At 36.2% G+C, this 21,177-nt stretch overlaps 1 protein-coding gene and 1 long non-coding RNA gene across 2 annotated transcripts; one reads left to right on the top strand and one right to left on the bottom strand.

Moving 5' to 3' along the window:
• Positions 1 to 523: 523 nt before the first annotated feature.
• Positions 524 to 17,733, bottom strand: LOC122638263. Its single transcript, XR_006329392.1, has 3 exons — positions 17,302 to 17,733; positions 11,686 to 11,690; positions 524 to 534 (listed from the first exon to the last, which is right to left on the bottom strand). It is a non-coding gene; the product is annotated as an uncharacterized LOC122638263 (long non-coding RNA).
• LOC122638262 (probable prolyl 4-hydroxylase 7) lies at positions 13,446 to 20,331 on the top strand. The gene is made up of 8 exons (XM_043831138.1): positions 13,446 to 13,567; positions 13,657 to 13,743; positions 13,845 to 13,902; positions 14,023 to 14,127; positions 18,583 to 18,640; positions 18,736 to 18,911; positions 19,078 to 19,138; positions 19,849 to 20,331. Exons 1-8 carry the CDS (start codon positions 13,461 to 13,463, stop codon positions 20,145 to 20,147), a joined length of 951 nt encoding a protein of 316 aa, XP_043687073.1. The 5' UTR covers positions 13,446 to 13,460; the 3' UTR covers positions 20,148 to 20,331.
• The last annotated feature ends 846 nt before the right edge of the window (positions 20,332 to 21,177 follow it).

The following is a 21,177-nucleotide window of genomic DNA, read 5'->3' on the forward strand; positions in this document are numbered from 1 at the left end:
CTGTCAGTAACGTAATAGACTCAAAGTCTACAGCTGTGGCTATAGACCGCCTAATAAAGAAACAGTTGGATCAGAATCTCCTCCCGTCCCGTTCATTATATAACAACCACACGATATGAATGAACCATCATTGCTTTCAACTTTGTTACCACTAGAATGCCAATCCAACGGCTATGGATCAGTTCAATACGAGTAGGTGTATTATTGATGATGTGTGTTTTTGTTTTTTCTTATTATCTGATTTAATTAAGCTAATATATATTATCTTAAGAAAGATAACCTAATTAAGAAAGAAAGATTAGAAGATTAGAGAACCGTTGGAAGTGGCTGTCTTTCAAAAAAAAGACGGGCCCTAGACTGTAATGAGTCATGACTCATGAGCCATGACTTATATTACTCATGAAGAGGTAAGTTGGGACTTAGGAGGTATTATTTATTATTCTTTTTTTCTTTTTTTTTTAAATGAAATTTTATAATTCTCAAGATACGATCTTCCTTTTCAGAGATGGTTTCTTCCTGGAAAGGTTAAAAAAGCTTTAATTGAGGTTAGCTTTATTCCCTAATAAATCTTGATGTAGACTACTTACTATTAATGGAGAATTTTATCATTTTGATTTGATTAAAAAATAGATAACATGGTTGGAAATGGAATTGCTTAAGCCAGTCAAAGACTCTCTTAGTCCTTGTCTTTTTTTTGAGATGATTGGGTCAAGCTTTCTTTAATGGCTCTCATCCTATGGGGATTTTGTTTTTGCGATTGAGGTTTGACCTTCCGAAATCAAAATTGAATAACTAACCTTCTAGAGATATATATATATAATCGGATTTGGATATTTCCTGACGGGATACAGATACCCCTAAATGGATACTGATGTGAATCAATTTCAGATTTTCGACCATTAATTTACATCCTTAACTTGTGTAGTGCCCGAGTGAATATGATTCACTCTCAATTCATGTCTCTTAGATGTCTCAACTCTTTTTCTTATTTTTTAAAACTTGTTAAAGAACCCTCAAGATCATTAGTTACTTAATTTTTTATTATTAATCGGATATCTGTTTGAATCAACTAGATTATGTTTCGGCTTATTCGAATTCGGATCCAAATACCTCCTGACCGGATATGGATACCCCCAAACGAAGACGAATATGAATTGAATTCGGATTTTCAACTATCGGTTTACATTCCTACCCACTTTAACAATTTGATTGCTCTTAATATAAGTCTAAATGGATCACATCCGGAAATATAAAGGAGGTTGAGTTCAACTGGACTAATGTAGGTCCATCCTAGACAGTAAGGATTTGGACCTTGGCCAAGCACATGCCCATCTGGAAAATTATCTCCTCCAATTCCTTATCCGACCCAGTTCCTCAATTCCTTTAATAAGGGGTGGTGGATCCCACTAGGGCAGAGTGTTCGGATAGGGGTAAGGTGGTCATTTCAATCCCCCTTGTTAGAAGAACTGGGGAACTGGGCCAGGCAGGAAACTGGAGGAGATAAAGATCCATGCCCATCCTTCATTTTCTGTTAGGACAATGAGAGATAGTGCAACTCTTCTTCTTTACCATAATTTTTCGTAAGACTGGTTGGTTGCAAGGGTAATTGAAAAAAAGGAAGTGAAAAAAAAAAAACTTTTATAATAATTATCCAACGTGGTTGTATAAACTACTTAAATTTCTTATCTTATTTAGTAATGGTACTTTTTAGATGTATTTTTTATTTTATTTTTTCATTTTCAAGGAATTTAGATGCAAACTAAAGTGAAATTTTAATAACCAATATGAAATTATTTGGACTTGGTGAATATAACCTTGTGGGGTAGATTACAAAAGTTCCTTTATTAGATTTTAAAATTTTGCCTCCCCCTTCAATTTCCCTTGCAACCAAACAGAGCATAATAATAATTAGTCTAACCTGATATAAGTTAAGAATGGGCTGGACTGATTTAAGTACCGTTAATACTATTTTCATAAATGATTTCATAAAGGCTGGTCTGGTCACAAAATAAAAGGAAATGAAGCCAAGGAAAGTAAAAATGAGGAGAAACAATGCCACCTAGTCGCGCCAAACATTCCGCCTTTGCACCTTAGCACAAGGGCGTGTGAAATGACCGCCACATCCCTGATCATTTTTGGATTTCAGGGGGTATGGCAGTCATTTTGCCTGACTCTTGTGTTGTGCGATCGGGTGGCGTTCTCTTTTCCAAAAAAAAAAAATACTTTTATAATCATTCTTTTACATGATCTTTGAAATTTGTATAATCATTTCCAAACATGATTGTGTACACTACTTAAAATGTTTACCATATATAGTAATTACACTCTATAATGTAATTTTTATTTCACTTTTCACATCCAAGGAATTTGATTCTTAAGAAATCAAAGAAGATAAAAAGTTTCTCACGCAACCAATGTACTGGATGCCTTTTTACAATTGATTTATTTTTATTTTCTGTCTCTTCTCCCAACATTGTGGTGCCTCATGTAGATGATATGGTTTTTCTTTTATATATACAAAGCGCGTGTGTGTATATATATATATACACCATGTTTCAAGCATATGACCTGATAAATATAATTGACTTTCTAATGATAACTAATTATTCGCTATCCATGTTATTATACATTATTCTTTTTTATTCTACAATAATACAAACACTCAATGGAAGAAAATCTCCCAACTTGAAGAAAAATCCCTAGATCTTTCAGAGTGCAAGAGAAAACTTTAGAGAGTTAGATTTTTAGTTTTTATTTAAACTACATTTCCCATTTCTTTGGTTCTTAAGACACAATCAACAAGAAAATTCGATAAAAATGAAATATATGTTTCTATAAAATCAAATATTAAAACACCAATGTATATAAATTATGGGTAAAACTTAATGAGCTAGAAAATTCTTCATATAATGAGTTATATATGTTTAGTAAATTTTTTATTAAAGAATTGAAAGAATATGCTTACAAAAATAATTCAAAAGTATGTTTTGAAAGATTTGTTTGAAACTATTTGCACTCTTAAGGAATCAAATGATTCTTTAGAATTCACCCAAAAAAATTTTTGATTCTTTAGAGCATGAAGTAAGTACTGTAAGGATTTCTTTTAATAGTTTTTTTTTTTTTTTATTTTTTTAAATTCTATGGTGTCATATTAATGTTACAAATTAACATTTAAAGCGCACACCATAAAAAAATTATGCTATTTCATGATGTATTTTTAAAATTAATTCGATCAATTGCATATGGATATCTTTCTCAATGCATAGAAGGATCCATTTTTTTGATTTTTCAAAATACGTACACAATGATTATTATAATGAAGGAAATTACTATGTCAAAATATTCAAAATTGAAATATACCAACACTCCTCATTGAATGTTCATTGACATCTTCAACCAAACCTCAAGAGTGTTTTGTGAAGTAGCATTAGCAAAAAGCTAGATCAATTCTTTGATGTTATCATTTGTGTATAGACGTGATGAGGTTCAAACACTCAAACTCATCAACATCTAATGTGGTCCCTTTAATTATCTACTATGTTCAAAAAATACAAGAGTTTACCAAAAATATATATATATATATATATATACAAGAAAGAAAAGAACCAGATTTGATCATTTCTACTATTTGATCTAATTACTATAAATTATGTAATAATAAATATTTATTGAAATAATTTATTAAGTGCAAGTGTTTTTTGTTGATAAGAAAATTAACTTTATTAAATTAAAGAACGGGTCTAGCTTCCTAGACAACCCACACTTTGTGTACAGGTAACCCCAAATATTCCAACTCACATGTCAAGTTTCAGACCAAATGGGTTTGCACATGTGAAAAATAAAAATCTTGAATACTATCATGATAATGGAAAATTTTTTATTTTGAAAGTACATAAAATAATACAAGGGGATATATTATTAATTTTTGCCCTCGAATTTGACACTTGGACCGCATGAGCTTATGCCCTATCCATCCAACAATCAAAATTGCCATATTATTTTTTTCATGTAGTCACAAATAGTAGTTGGACCATATATGATGGCCTTCTTCGAATGTGAACTGTGTGAGGAACCTTTTACATTAAAAATTTCCTCCCATCTACAACCCATTAAAAAAAATATTAACCCTCGTTGGATTGAAGAAGTGAGAGAAGAAGTCATCCCTCTACAAAAAGGAGAGAAGTCTTGAATGTGGTTTTTGCTTTTGTATGATTGTTCGTTTTCATTCTCTATTTCAACCAGCAAAATGAAATAAGAAATATAGTTTTATGGCACAATTAATTGCCAAATTTAACATCTCTTGCACAATTAAAAAAAAATAAAAATTGGGGCATGAGATCGTTGTCTGGTCATATAGCGTTTGTACCAACGTGAGGGTCAATCAGAGCGTGCGTAGAAGGAACTGCCTGAATGGGATTTTTTATCTCACTGAGAGTTGAACAGTAAATTCAAGTGATCATGTGTTTGGGTGCAGAAACCTAACGACTAGATAGCATTCTTTTTCCCAAAATTCTTATAAGAGAGTTTTTCTTCATCCACAGTGAAGGAAACGACACACATGGACTTGGGGTCATTCTTACTCCCCTTATTATCCATCGGTGAAAGAATTCCTCCCTCACCATGACTTGAGAAAAACTGGATATCCAATTTATTTATTGGTGCCAAAAATCCACCAAGATAGAATAAAAATAAAGCGAATTATTATTGTCACAACAATCTATTATTTTTCAAATGTCATAGCTCACAAGATATTTATTCTACCACATAGACAAAAGATATATTCATTTCGACCGTCAGATAGAGAGGGCATGATCTAAATTAGCCACATCTCAAATTTCAAAGTCTAATCAATCAAATATCCCCTTTTGTATTAGCACACATTTTGTGTATATCTAAACATGTGTATCGCTACTCTAGGCATTATTGTGTTCTCCCTCAACTCTGAATGAGAACAGATGATTTAGATTTAAAAAACGATAACAATTAGATTACTTTAGGTTTAACTTGTGATTTACAGAAATATCATATTCTCATATTACATGGATAAATGTCTAATAAATAAATAACATATATGTTTCTAAAAATCGGTTAACCTTTTGGGATTGGTGTGTGCTTTGTGTGATTACACTTTCATAAAAAAAATTTAACATACATGTTAGCATATAGTTAGATGTTGTGACCACTAGATTCCAGGCCACAAATATCAATGCTGATACAAGTACTACCAAGTCATTTCAGACCGCGCAAAGCTGAAAAGAAATTTCAACAAGGACAAGAATAATGAATAGGGTCAAGTGGGGTGATGATTGATAGCTCCCTCAATCCAAAACTAACAACTCAGGCATGATAGGCCAGCAAGGGTTTAGGGTTACATATGGACCGTATGGTTTTAATGGGACCTTTATCCGCTGTTGTAACTGGAGCGCTGCTGTGTGCATCGTGCGATGTAGTAGCGGCTATTTGTGCACAGTGGGGCCCATTGTGCACACATGGCCGCTGCTGCGCCTCATGATGTGCACAGTAGTGCTCCAGTTACAGCAGCAGATAAAAATTCGGTTTTAATGTTGCAGATTCCCAATGTGTCTGGGATTTAATGGGTAGATGTGAATATCAAATATTACCATCTTATGATCATCCAATTCTTATTTATGATACTTGTTTAGAAATTGGGATTCGAATTCTTACACTAGTGGATGGGCTTCTTTTACATATAAATAAAATTATAGGGCAAGAGAACGCGACTTGGCCATGTGGCATAAGGACCAATGGGAGCATGCACACAAGCATCACAGGGGGTGGGATTTTGCCTTTTCATGGGGGCATAACAATCATCTCATGGCCCCTATGCCACACGACCAAGTAATGTTCTTTTCCCCAAATTTCTATTAGGGAAAAAGAACATTATCTGGGAGTGTGGTCTACGGTCTACCCCAGCACTCCTATGAGTCTATCTCTCCTCTCCATATGAAAAGACACATCTACCCCCTTTTTTGGAGAGGAGAGAGATAGACACATGGGAATGTTGGCATAGGCCATACTACCAGACAGAAAACTTTTTCCATTTTTATTTTTTCTCTTTGAACTATAGCTTTTCAGGAACTTTGTTGGCATTAAAGGTTAGCGGCATCGGGCAAGGTTTACACCAGCACTCCTATGTATGTATGTGATTGATGTAGGGATCAAACGGATGACCTTGGGACTTGTTTGGTATTCTCCTAACAATTTATGCTCTAAGTGGCTGTAAATATAACTTGCGAGGATAGATATGTAATTTCGGTGACCAGTAATATAGCTTATATGACCAAGTGGGTATGTTATCTAACTTTGTGGAAGATGAGTAGATGATTTTCTGTTTGATTAATTTTTCCTTTTTATTTTTCACAAAAAAAAGTATAGGAAAAAGAACGCTTCCTTGTCATGTGGTACCTGCGCCTAGACAATAAGGGATACAAAATGACCACCCTGCCCCTATAAAAAAAGACAGAAATCCGGCCTCCCGTGATGCTTCCACCCATGCTCCCATTGATCCTGCACTTGCACAGGGGCTATGCGATCAGGTAGCGTTCTCTTACCCAATGAATAAATTATACGTAATTTATGCATTAGGGTTTAGAACAGTAAGTAATTCCATGTTGAGGAATTATAGACTAAACCAGAGATGATGACATCCCTGTGTGAAACAAGGAAAATAATTTTTAGGGTCTTCAATGCTTACACGCATCTGTCTAGTTGCGGAAACCTTTTAATGTTTAGAAGTCCTTTTCACCAATATCGTTGTTCTGACAAAAAAAACAAAAAAAAAGTGATTTGTCTCCATGGATGCTTAGAGATGGCAAAGTTGTTTTTTTAATTCCCCTTTTCTTCCTTGTAAGTTTCAATGGTGGAGGAGAGGAAAGTTGTCTTAGTCTCATGGAATTGTTTGTAACATTCAATGAAAGAGACTCCTTCGTAAGGTCTTCCTCGAACTTTCCCTCTTCATAATTGATTGATACATTCAAATGGGCACAATCAAAAACATTTATTTTCTTTTCTGTGTTTTTCTTAAAAGAATATTTCTTTTGGAGTAGGAGAGGAGGAAAAATTTGTATGCTGCCATGGAGAAGAGGTAGTAAAAAATAATTTACATCCCAATGGCGCTACCATTGTGCTTGGATGGGTGTTAAGGAACAGAGAAGGGCATTCTGGATCTTTTACATTTAGGGGTAAAGTAATGATGACCTTAGATTTTTGTGGATCAACTTTTCATCGTAGTTGAGGAAAATTTCTATTTTTTTGTTATTTTTATTTTAAATGCATAGAAAAATTAGATATTTTTGACCATTTATCGATCGTTGTATATGGCATATATCGTCGAACAACACTTTTCACTATTAATTAAGGATTTTAAATTTTTTTATGAAATTAAGACTCCATTTGTTTGAGAGAAAAAAAAAAAAAAAAAGGAACTATAGTTGCTTATGGCATCTACCTACACATGTTGGGGGTGGTTTATAGAGACTTAAAGCTTGAAAATGTCTTGGTCAGAGAAGATGACCATATTATACTTTTAGATTTTGATTTATGGATTTAGTGTTAGGATTTAAAATAACTAATAAAATAAAAATCCCTATGAAACAAATCCTAAATTACATGAAAATCTTAGTATATTGTTGCTGCCAAATTGAGTTAAAAAAAGGGAGGTAATATTGAATATAAAGAAGAAAAAATATATTATGGGGGTCTTGAGGGCATGAACAACTTAGGCTACAGGTAGGGCATCCTTACACTCTATCTTTAATCCCTTACGATGTGCTATGAGGTCTTATTTATATCTACAGGTTAGGGCATCCTTAAACTCATACAAACCCTTTCAAAGAACCAAAACATTGTTCTATAGGGATCAAAGAGTCCAAGTTGAGCTCAATTTGAACTCTAGAAGCTCCAAACAACATCAACAACAACAACAACAAAAAACCCGAAAAATTTCACTCTTGATTTGAGTCAATGTCAACGTTTTGAAGGGCTTCATTGATGTTTAAATGGAATCTATTGATGTCGCGACGGTGTCGATGAACCTCCTACCGATGTTGACATGGACATTCAAAACATCGATGGACCCTCTCCAAATTTTGATGGGTCGGATTAGGTCTGGTTTGATTGGGTCAAACAAAATTAATTTACTTTAAATATTAAAAATATCATAGCTTTCAAAATTCAAACCATAAGTTCAAATTGAGTGATTAAATTGCATTGGAAAGGTTATTTCGATTATAACTAATGGTGTAAAAATCAGGGGAAAAAGAACTCTGTCTGGGAGTGTGGCCTACGCCAACACTCCCATGAATTTATCTCTCTCCTCCCCATATGAAAAAATAGCTCTTCCCGTTGTTTTAAGGAGAGAGATAGACACTTGGGAATGCTGACATAGGCCACACTCTCAGACAGAAAACTGCTTCCCAAAAATCAAATACCACTTTAGTTAAAAAGTACTACATGGAAAATTTACTTAAAAGTGGATCCCATATGACTGAAAAATAGATTCTAGCATAAAATAATAGACAAATGAGCTCGTTTTTAAACCATTTTATAATACAAAGGCTTTAGTGATGAAATAAATATAATCATGAAGTTTGGACCAATGCTAAAGGAATTTGACTCATTTTGACCCGATCAATTTTTAAGGGTATTTTGATCATTTTATAGACTACCTCTCATAGCTGCTTTGAGAGAACATAAAACATTAGTTGGGAGTTATATAAGATCACTAAGACTACAAAATAGATCCCACACACTATTCCAAGGCATTTGATCAACATTGCTATGAGCGTATCCAAGGTGACAAAATGAGGTGTCTACACTCATATTAAACGGGACTAGGTCCTAGTTTTAGAACTTTTTAATAAAGAAGATGATTTTGGGATTGACCCCATGGGACCAGAACCGATTAGAAACTGTCCTGATTGACACCCTTACTTATGCATATGTCCTAGATGAATGACCCAGGATGTCAATTCTAGGCCCGCCCAAGCTTGACCGGGAAAACCCGAGAGTTGCTCGGCCTGTTTTGTCGGATTTGAGCCTGGGCTGAATAACAATTGATCGTTCTCAGTGCAAGGGTCCAGCTCAACCGAGACCGATCGACTAATAGCCCGACTCAGCCCAACATGTTTAAAGCCCATTTATAACCCGTTTGTGTGGGCTTTAAAAGAATTGCTTAAGCTTGTAAATCAGACTCTGGCCATTGAAAATCCTGATAATGTATAATGCATAGAGATAGCTCTGACCTTCATTAGCTAACCTTAACCAACTCACATCGTACCCAAAACATTATAAACAACATCACTAACGACCAACATAAATTGACATGATCAATAAATGAGATAAAAATGTCATTAGCCCGTGTAAGGCCCATTTAACCCGATTAAAGATTGAGACCCGACTGACCGTTTATAAATGGACCATGCCTAATCTATGAGGCCCAATTACTTAAACAGGCCAGTAATGGTGCAAGGTCCAAAAGTGGGAAAGCCCGATTAGGCCCGACTAAAATCGACTTAGTCCAATCGGTTGACACCCCTAGAATGACCTTCTTACACAACCACAAAAAATGACCTTCCTATATATATAATCATAGGGAAAAGTTTGGGCATGCCACCGGGCTGCCTAGACTGCATGCCTAGACTTGTGTCAATCTCTCTCCCCCACCCCATGGAAAGGATGCTCATGCTCATGTGTCTCTTGCGTTGTCATTGGTTTGGAGCTGCTAGCTCCAGGAAAGCTAGTGGCATGCCCAACCTCTACCCATAGTCATAATATCTACCACGTGAAAGGATGGAATAGGATAAAATTTTGTAGAAAGTAGGTCACAACTCTAAAATGTCTTTTGCTCAAATGTCAAGTTTCTACTCAAGTGGAAATGAAGATGCAAAAAATTTAGGATTTGAAATTCTATTAGGAAACTAAAACCTTAGAAAATTGTTGAAAAACAAATAAGGAGAGTGTGGTTCCTATATGTCATGGTTACAAACTTTTTCTACATGCCAACATTAAATGCTAACAATCAAGGTTTAAAGTATCGGAATTGGGTATCGTAATAGAAGGATGATTTTAAGATACATGATATCGAATCGATGAGACACACGATACACTAAAGATATACATGGAAATTGTCAAGAAACGTATGGAAATGTTTAGGATACATGTAAACTATAATTTTGAAGCATAATCACTATAAATAAGTAATATGTAAAATATATCCCGCATACAAAGGAGAACAAAGTACGCTAAGACAAGCACATTCAATTGATTATGTATAATTAAAGGATGAGGTTGCTTACATGTTTTAATACCAAAAAAGATGTCATTTTCAATTTAGGGGAAATTTAGGGTTTAGATACATACATTATTGCCCAAAAAAAAAAGAAGAAGAAGAAGAAGAAGCTAGTTTTGATGCAATCATTCAGGTTGTTTCTCACAATATAATGATCCATTGCAAATGCGATACTAAAAATCAACATTTTAGCAAAAAAAAAGTCAAAATTTGATAGATAGCAAATTTGGTTTCATTCCTTGATTGCATGTATTTAATTCCTACATGATGATGAAATCAACACTACTGGAGTCTCTTTTGCTTGTAGAAGCAAGGAATTAAGTTGATATTTCAAGAAAACAGAAATGATAGAATGATTTATATAGGAGTTTTCGGTTAGTGTTTTGCAGTTATGGATTGTGTTCAGTAATTTATAAGAAACGTATCGAGTGTTAGGTACTAGTAATATCGGGTCACATATCGACTGCTGCAGTCGATACATTTTTAGGTATCTCTATCGATACCTTAAAGATATGATACGTATTGACGGATACGATAAGATACTTAAAACCTTATTAACAATTGCCACATGATAGAACAAATGAATCCCAAAATTTAAGGATAAATAGGCCTCTAGCTCCCTTGTTCAAATGTCAATTTTCAGTGCTATCGGAATCGCCATGTAGCAAAACAAAGTTTTGAAAATTCATAGTTCTGAGAGAGTGTACAATAATATTTAAAGGGTCGTAGAGAAGACATATGGTTGAATTAGGTGACTAATCTAGACCATGATTCTCTCTCCGATTGTCAAAATAACCAAATCAGTTGGCCATATTGCAAAAGTACCTTGTTTTTGACAAACGAGACTTGATATTCAAAGATGTTTAACTCTTGTCCCATCAAAACGAAGACATAGCGGTTTCACCCTCGCATGTGGCATGATTTGTTGGACTAATTCATGTGGGCTATGGAAGGGCCAAACCCTACTGATAAAAATGATGGCAAAATAGTCCCAAGATGGCTATTTTTTATAGAATCTATGGGTACAACCAATTTGGTCATGTGGGGGCAGTGATGTGGCAAATCTAGCCGTGGATATCTAAGGAATGGTTTGGATAAGATTAAGTTTAATCTTATAGTCTTCCATCAAGGTTCCTAATCTCGGGACCGATACCGATCCAATACCATTTCGGATCGGTCAAAATCGTCTTAGATCAGTAAAAATGGACTAAAATTCAGGTTTTATCGTATCGGTTGTTGTATCGGTCATAAAATATTAAAAAATTTAAAAAATTAAAAAAATAAAAATAAAAACAAGATTGAAAAACTGTTATGGCTTCCCTAATCCTATTTTTTTAGGTTGAGTTTATCTTTTCCATCTTCTCAACCTCACCCACTACAACTATTATCTAAAAAAATCTCCAGGTTTTGTGGGATCAAATCAATGTTTTCATGGAATGAAATCTTTCCATAAAAAATTACTAATCGAAAACGGTAAGATCCACCCCCCTTTTCAGTTGTGGATTTGAGGCTAAATCTCTAAATACCGGCGTGAAAGACTCGGACGAAAAAGAATATGAAAATCTATGTTTTAAAACCCTAACCACCTATACGGCTATACCAGATTAATGTTTAAATGGAATGACATATTCCATTAATTGATTCTTTGGTAAAAAATGGTAAGATCTCCATTTCTTCTCTCGAATTTGAAATCCCAAATATATGAATCATTGTTTGAAAGGCTCAGGACGAAGAAACAATATGGCTTTTAAAAAAACAATTAAAAAAATGGCAAGTATCAGATTTGGTCAACCGATCCAGTATAACCTTGTCAAATCGCTGTAATCTCGGAATCGACCTCGATTGATACTAATCCGATCCGACCGATATCGGCCAATCCGAGATTACGAACCATGCTCCCATATAGATGCATATGGTAGACTTTCATACTTTTTTTCAAAGCAGCTATGGAATCGTCAAGTGAGAAATAGGATAAAGAACTCAGTCAGAATTAGAGATTTTTTCACTTGGCATTGATTTTTTCTCTTTTGGTTTGGATCGGATTCGGCCCCAACCTTGTTACGCTGAGGTTAAGCTTTTCTCGGATTTCCTCTTGAAGCGGCACAACTCCCAATCTTGGCTTCTAGGCTCCAAGCCTTTTTATGTCCGCACACGCACACCCCCTTTAGTCATATGAAAACTCTTGGTAGACTTATGTTTTTTCCTTGATCATGTAGGTCCCTTGATAAAATCATTATGGTCTTGTGATTGGTGTGGTATGGAAGATTCTTCTCACGCTATCCATATAGAGAACTCTCTTCCATTTTTTAGAATCGTTTTGCATTTAGTCTAGTTTTAATGATTTCTATTCGATTCTCGTTATCCAGGTTGCATGCGGTTTGTAGTGTTGGTTTTAGAAAGCAGCTTGCAATCCGGATTTGTAACGTGTTAAATTTCAATTCACATTCGGTTTACATGTGGTTTTTAATATTGGTTCACATTTGGTTTCACCTTTGTACTCTTTATTTCTATTCCTTTTACACCTAATTTGAGAGCAAAGCAAGTTTAGAAGAACTAAAGATTGCCATCTCAATATATATTGCGGATTCTCTTACTATACATTCTGACATAAGAAAAAGCCACCTTATAAATACCTACAATCCCTAAGAAACACAAAACCAACCAACCAACCATTGTTTGAACATAAAACAATATTGAAAATTGAGTTTATTTGGTCTGATTTTGTATGTTCCTATTTGGTTTAGAACGGTTGGTTTTCCGTTGTAAGTCAATTCCAAACCGCGAAAAGAACCTAGGAAATCAGAATCGAGTCATTTCTCTATAAACCGGTTCGGTTCGATTGTAAAAAATCTGGTCGGACCTTCCAGTATTCTAAGGTGAGGGAAGAAGAAGAAGAATGTTCGAGAAGGTAGCGAAGTGTGCATGCACAGATCTCAAATCCAATGGGCGCCCTCAAGCCTCAGTTGTCAATAGTCAAAGACTTTGAAACTGGAAAAAAACCGTAAACGTAAAACTTTTCTTCCGCGTCGACTCTGACTCCTCAAAGAACCGTTCTGCATTTTCTTCTCTCCATATCTACTACCTTCCCTCCTAATCCTCCCTCTTCTCCAAGGCAAGCATCACCAGCAAATCTCTCCAGCGACCAATTTTAATGGCTTTTCGGGTTTTCCTATCTCTGTTGCTCATCTTTCTCTTCTCATTCCCTAGCTTCTCTCACGCATTCCTGCGACAACCAAAATGGTTGAACGAAAAGAAAATGTAGCCCTTCCTCTCTCTCTCTCTCTTCCTGAATTTTTCTCTCTTTGTGGGTATGGAGGAATCACATTTGGTTTTCTTGTTATTTTCAGAGATGGATCTGTTCTTCAATTGAAGACAAGTGCTCCTTTTGCCGGTTTTGATCCCACACGGGTCACACAATTATCTTGGCATCCCAGGTCTTCTTTTTCCTCTTCTTAAACCTCTCTTTTATTTTGTTTAATTCGGATTGTAGTTGGTTACTGAGCTTGTTAAATTGTCAATGTTTGGAGCTCTGTAGGGCTTTTTTATATGAGGGATTTCTGTTAGAAGAGGAGTGTGATCACCTCATTAATCTGGTATGTGATGATTTCCTCTTCTTTTAACCCTCCATGTCTACCTTGGATCTTGGTTAGAAAATATCATTTGATTCATGACACCTCTGACATGAATTTGTTGTTTGATCGTTTGGGGAATAGGCGAGAGATAAGCTGGAGAAATCTATGGTCGCGGATAATGAATCAGGGAAGAGTATCGCGAGCGAAGTTCGGACTAGCTCTGGCATGTTTCTCAATAAGGCACAGGTCAGTGGTTTTACCCTCTTATCTTCGAGGTGTCGTTTTTGCCATGTTCTTTGATTTTGGAATTGAAATCATGCCTTCTTTTAATTTTACTTCGAATCACATCGTCATGGTGGAATAATCCTTATGCTATAGCCAAATGTTAGGGGAAGCTCCTTACCCTAGCCGAGAGATATGTTGCAGAAACGATGACTCATATATCTTTGGCATGTTCGGGTGGATTGTAGGGTTAGGGGTGGAGCCATATTGTTATTATCACCTTTGATAGGTTCAGCTGAATCATTTAAGCAATGAAATTTTCAATTATTCAACCAATGTACCTTACTACAAGAGGTAATAATTGTTGAAAGTTATCCTGCCATAGAAGTGGGTGGTAGGGGTTTCTGAACTTTGTGGTCCATGTTACTCATTCATGCAGGGAGAGAAGTATTGATGTTGATATCATAAGCTTTTTTTTTTGCATGTTCTATAGCCACTGACTAGGACTAGACTCAGCTCACAATGTAAGACCATCAGTACATTGAATGATACAGAACATCTCACAGCTTTGTGATTTCAGATTTCCCACTTTCCCATTAATCTTCTTGAACATAATCATTTCTGACTTTGAACAGCTGTTGTAGTTTTCAGCATCTCCCTAGAATGAGGGACTTGGAAGGAATTCACTTAATAGGGATTCTTATCTCACAGATGATAGAAATCAAGGGGAATCATCACTGGATCTTATTGACTAATGATGAAAGAATGAATCACTTGTTGCATAATATCTTGCCTTGTGGTTCCCTCTGCTCATTAAAAAACATAAGTGAAAAGCCATGAGGCCTGGGGACGTTATCCCACTTAGAGGCCAAAGTCAACATGAAATTGCTCTTTCACTAAGGCCTTATTCCATTCATTCCCAGTGAGTTTTTGTCCAAGCACTGATGAGGTCTCCATTAAGTGTTGTTGTTGACAAGTTTTTACCTATAATGATGCACCAATAATTGTTATTATGAACCTGATATAAGATTTATTACTAAGGATAAGAGAGAGGACTCTTCTTTGTGATAAATTGTAACAGCAAGCTGCCGGATTTGATTCATGCCATGAGGTTGTGAAGAGATTTATTCTTCAATTTCAATTCTTATAGAAAGAACTTGAGACTATACTCTATACAACAATTACATAGCCTTATCCCAACTAAATGGGGTCAGCTACATAGATCCTTGCTCTCCAATCAACTCTATTTGAAGTCATGCAAGATACGAGGCCTAAGCTATGCATGTCTTTCCTCACCACTTCGCTTAGGGTTATTTTAGACCTGCCCCTGGCTCTTTTAGTTCCTTCAATCTGAATCAAATCACTCCTCCGAACTGGAGCATCCCAAGGCCTTCGTTGAACATATTAGATTTGATTCATGCCATGAGGTTGTGAAGAGCTGTATTCTCCATTTTCAATTCTTATAAAGGAACTTGAGACTATAGTGAGAAAAAATGTTCAGGTTTGAACCCAACCAACGATGGAACTTTGATTATTTCTTTTTTCAAGAATCAGCGAATCGAATGATATTTCTGTTCCAAATTCTGCCTCATCTCTTAGTAGATTTTGATCTCTGTCTCTACTGTGAGCCTCGGTGTTCAGTTTCAACTTACTTAAGCATTAAAAGAGGAAACTGTTTTGGCATTGATATGATTGCATTATTTATCCATGTCTTTGATTGTCTATGGACAGAACTTATTTGTAATATTAAATAAGTGATGTTACGTTAGTGCATTATATCCTGCTCTGTTAGATAGTTGGAGAACTGAGCAGGGAACCTTCCATTGTGAAGAGTTATGGTGATGTCAAAACTCCTGAGGCTTTAAGAAATGTGAAATTATTTGAGATGAGAGGCTGTATTTAACAACCAAGAGGTGTTGAACATGCTATAGACAATAAGTCAGTTGCTTATAGTTCGAATTTGCACCAGATGCCGCCTCCCTTTCCTACTCCTATTCCTTTTCTTCCTATTTGTCTGTGTTTTTTTTTTTTTGGGGGGGGGGGGATAATAACCTTCTTGAGAATATTTGCTACTCCGTTGTGCACAAGAGTATATGTTCGTTGTTATCAATGATGACCATTTAATCAAGAAAATCTGTTTGCTTATCAGCCAGCAGTTGGATTATGAGTCAGCAAACAAGACATAACTACAATGAACCATACATTTTGCCAGTCGCAAGAGTTGAAATCAGGATCAGTGAAAAAAATTTTTGTTGACTGTTGAGTGATGTGTAGGGAAAAGCATCCTATTAAGTATTTAATTTTATTTGAGGAAATTAAATTAGAGGAGAGAAGTCGAGATGGAAACTTGAATTTTTAAATATATCAGTTATAACTATGTGGTTGACATCAATAAGTAAAGATGGATTCAAGAATCCATGATAAACAGTAATCTAGACCTCAGGTTGAATTGAATTTCAATGGTTTACGCTCTTCAGGTATAGAGGCAGAATATCAAAAGTTGAACTTGGTCCAAAGGTCTGAGGTCTGATCTCAAGTTTCAGAAGAATCCTACTTAGGTTAGGACTTCTAAAATCTAAATTAATATCAGTAATTGGATGGTTTCTGTTCAGCAAATAAGCTCACTCAATTTAAGTAACAGCAGTTAATAGAATTTAGGATAGGAACTGTCTGATGATCTGAGATATAATGCAAAACTGAATCTACTAATTGAAACTGGAAATCAGGAAATAAACCTAAGAAATCCAGCAATTATAGTAACATTAGGAATCTGAGACCAGATTCAAGATTTGAAACCATAGATAGATTCAGGGTAGAATCCGATTGTACAATACGAAAGCAGAATTGAATTTGAAACCATAGATGGATTTAGGTTAGAATCTGACTGTACAATTTGAAACCATAGATTCAGGGTAGAATCCGATTGTACAATATGAAAGCAAAATCCGATTGTACAATAGCAATAAGAAAGAAACTGAAGGTTTTTAGATTTATAGCATAAACATGAACTAAGGTTAAGAACTGACCCATTGCAGGAATTAAAGAGTGAAGAAGAAGAGGATATAAGAAAGATATGACTTGAGAATCACACCAAAGCCTTGGCCATACCCTATTGACCCACCTAGCATCCCTCTAGCCAGCAACTGCATCCCACAACCATTGATCTGAGTCTCACAAAGTATTGAGCAGCAAAACCACACTTTATTCATAATAAAATCCATATGCCTTAATGGCTGGTTACAAACGTATATATAAACTCTCCAAATATGACTCATAACATGACTAAAGTGGCCTAAACCAACTAGTAATTAAATTGGTTACTTAATTGACCAATAAAACACTTGAAACAACTCCTAAACTGACTCAAGAACCTCCAGATGTTTTTGGAGTCCTAAACCAACTAGGGTCTTACATAATAAAAGAAAATCAACTCATAACAGGACTGGATTTATAGATTCCTAATCCAGCCTGAACTAGGACACATAAACACAATCAAAATAGGAAAAGAAACTGAAAACAGAACTCTACTTAAAATAGAACTCCCTATTAAAGTAGGAATAGGATTCCCAGTGAGACTAGGATTCCTAGAGAAACTAGAAATTCTGAAACTCCTGAAATCAGAAGTTCTTCTTCTTCTTTTGCCTCTGCTGCTAGTGCCCAAATAATTCATCAATAAGATTATTTCGTTTATCACTCCCAGAAAAGAGAGAGGAATGAGATTTTCTCAAAGCAATTAGATAGCCACTAGTGTCTGTCAGGGACAATGGGGAATTGTAAAGAAATTTTACCTTCACCATATCATAAGTCTAGAGTCTTGTGCATCTAACAAGCACTTCAATCTTGATAACCCTGTTTCAGATTGATCTTGATAACCCTGTATTGGTTACCTGCGAGGGCCAGTACTTTTCAGCACAATATCTTCGTGCCGTGGACATCTTTCTTAGAAGTTACATGAGAAGCTAATTTTATGGTAGCTGCATTCCTCTTAAATACATGATATTTTTTTAGGGGCTGGGGAATTTATCAAGTGGGTGTATTAGGAAATGTGGCCATGTTTTCGTAGTTGTTGAGTATTTTGTGATTCTCAGACTGGTTTCTCGTCTTATCAGTGTCAATTTCAAGCTTATTCAACCTCCCAGTCTGCCCCTTCTCAAGCAAAGGGAACTCCTGAAGCACCATGTGATGGAGAGTCAATGATTGGATTTTAGGAATGCTTTTCTTTGATCTTTGTCAGAATGGTGCTGCACATCCATGATGAAGATGATGTATAGCAGTAACCTTCTATGTTCTCCCCTCCCCCCCTTTTCCTATTTTAATCTAATGAAATACTGGCTGGAATGACGTCGTTGCCTTTATGCTTTCTGTTTTAGTTGGTATCATCAAGCCATCTATTTTTGTTCTAATTTTTTTTGTTGATAGTTGCCGTGGCTTTAAAATTTTGAAAGCTGAAAGTTTATTTGTCCAATGTTTTTTTTGTAGGATGAAATTGTGAAGAGAGTCGAGGCAAGGATAGCTGCTTGGACCTTCCTTCCTGAAGGTGATTCTATACCACATTTCTTTTTCTTCTTCTTCTCAACCCCCTTGGGCGGGAGGAAATATTATCTTATCTTACCCTGAAGTTGTGATCCACAGAGAATGGGGAGTCGATGCAAATTTTGCACTATGAAAATGGCCAAAAGTATGAACCACATTTCGATTATTTTCATGACAAGGCCAATCAACAACTTGGAGGCCACCGAGTTGCAACAGTACTCATGTACTTATCTAATGTTGAGAAGGGTGGGGAGACTGTATTCCCCAACTCAGAGGTAGGCATGTCCTAGTGGCATTCTGGTCCCCACCCCCTAACCTCTCCCCCCCGCCCCCCTTTTCTTTGTGGTTGGTGATATGGTTTTGGGGGGGGGGGGTTGTGGGAGGTATTACTATTCTTCCTCTGTTTTGTTTTATTTAAGTTACAACAATTTCTATCTGCAGGGTAAAACGGTTCAACCAAAGGATGACTCCTGGTCTGACTGTGCGAAAACTGGCTATGCAGGTATAGTTATGCAGCCTTGAGGTCCAAACAATTTCTTGTGGGTGTGCTTATTACCTGTCTAATCTTGTGGAACTCTTTTCTGAAAATGAGAATCTCTTTCAATTTGCCTACAGTCGAGAAATTAAAAAAAGATCAAAAATTTAGGGTACTCCAATGGCATACAAGCTTGAAATACATCCAAAAAAGAGAATGCCGAAGAGGCTTGAAATAAACCAGCTGTGGCTAAAATTTATTGACATTCATTCTGGGGATTTGTTTTATGGAAGATATTAATCATAATGCATAATGGCACAATGTGCAGCAACGCCAAGCATGAATAACTAGGGACATGCCTGAAAATATCAGGCTTGGAAGTGACAAGATGCCAGAATTCTTATTTTTCTTGAGATCTACGCCTGTAATTTTATGCATTAGTTTCGTTGTCCATCAATATTAAAGATGCTCTGTTGCTAGTTGAAAGACAGCCTTTGCAAGGATATAAAGGACGTACCCAGTGCATGAGGCACTGGGAATATTATTGCAAGGATATCTGAACCAATATAAGTACTGAAGATATTATTGCGCAGGAGCAAGGATATCTGAACCAATTATTGTGTTTTTTGATCATTTCATAGTACTATCTGAGAGTGTCATGTCACTAAAAATTGAAAATTGGTGAGGTTAGAATCATATTATTAAATCTGCTAACTCCTGAATGGGTCCATTTGCAGTGAAACCGAAGAAGGGTGACGCATTGCTATTTTTCAGCCTTCATCCTGATGCAAAACCTGATCCAAGCAGCTTGCATGGGAGCTGTCCTGTCATTGAAGGAGAGAAGTGGTCTGCAACTAAGTGGATTCATGTGAGGTCCTTTGATAGGCCAAAGCATTCAGGAAGCGGAGAATGTGTTGATGAGAACGAGAATTGCTCCCGATGGGCTGCAACTGGGGAGTGTGATAAGAACCCACGATATATGGTGGGCACTGGAGACTCCTATGGATTTTGTAGGAAAAGTTGCAATGTTTGCTAGTCATAGCACGATTATTCACCCAAGAGTTTGTATACTGAGTAAGGGGATTAATTCCTTAGTTGTTGTATATAACTTTCATTGTAATTAGCTGGCAGATTCAACTTTTGAATCATGAGAGCTCTTTGTGCCTGTGAGAACATAGTCCATGTAAGAATTGCTTCCTGGAATGAAATAAAAAGTGCCTTATCTCCTTTCACCTTGTTACATGCCGAAACCTTGATGGTTCTTCAGAAAAGTCTCTTGAACTAACACAAACCTGATCCAGCCCTACTGAAACTAGTTCTGGACCTCTGGTAGTCTTCATCACCAGAGAGGTCTGCCCGTTTGGGACTGGGAAGTGGGCAAGGATCCCATGTCCCATGCATATGCTGCCATGTAGTCAGAAGTTTAGGTCTCCCTGTATCCCCCTATTCTTTCTTTATTTACCTTCATGATGGAAGTTACAAGGTTCCCCGTCCCCATCTTTCTCCCCCACCCTGTCGTGCTGCTTGATTCCCTTCTGCATCATTGGCCAGATCCAAGAGGTATGGATAGAGATAGATCTATGGATAGGGTTGAATCCCTAGATCGAAGGTTGTTGCCTGAAATTCAGTTCGAATACTCATAGCCAGTAAAGAAGGTAGTTCAAGCGGTCAAAAAATAACCTAACCTTGGGGTTTGCGCCAAAAGTGGAAAAAAATTTGAAAAATAATGCCTCTAAGTGCATGAGCAAAGAAGCTTGTTTAATGGTATCTGATACATTGAAAATGTATTAAAGTATCTTCCATTGGTTCGTTATGGAAGTGTTTCCTTTTTTTTTGGCTAAACTAGTTCTGGAAGTGTTTCGAAAGCATCTTCCTTTGGCTCCCTGAAATGGGGCACTAGAAGCCAGAAAAGGTACGTAACTGAGGCTCCAATGATCAGCCCAGATGCATAGCTTGCACCGTTCGATTAAAGCTATCCTCCAGGGAATGCCTTTTTTCTTACTGTTAAAGATCAGATTGCTGAGCTAAGGTTCTTCTGCAAAGTGAATGGTAGAATGGCCTTGAAA

This window comes from Telopea speciosissima, chromosome 8, assembly GCF_018873765.1.
Source record: "Telopea speciosissima isolate NSW1024214 ecotype Mountain lineage chromosome 8, Tspe_v1, whole genome shotgun sequence".
NCBI classification, from domain to species: domain Eukaryota; kingdom Viridiplantae; phylum Streptophyta; class Magnoliopsida; order Proteales; family Proteaceae; genus Telopea; species Telopea speciosissima.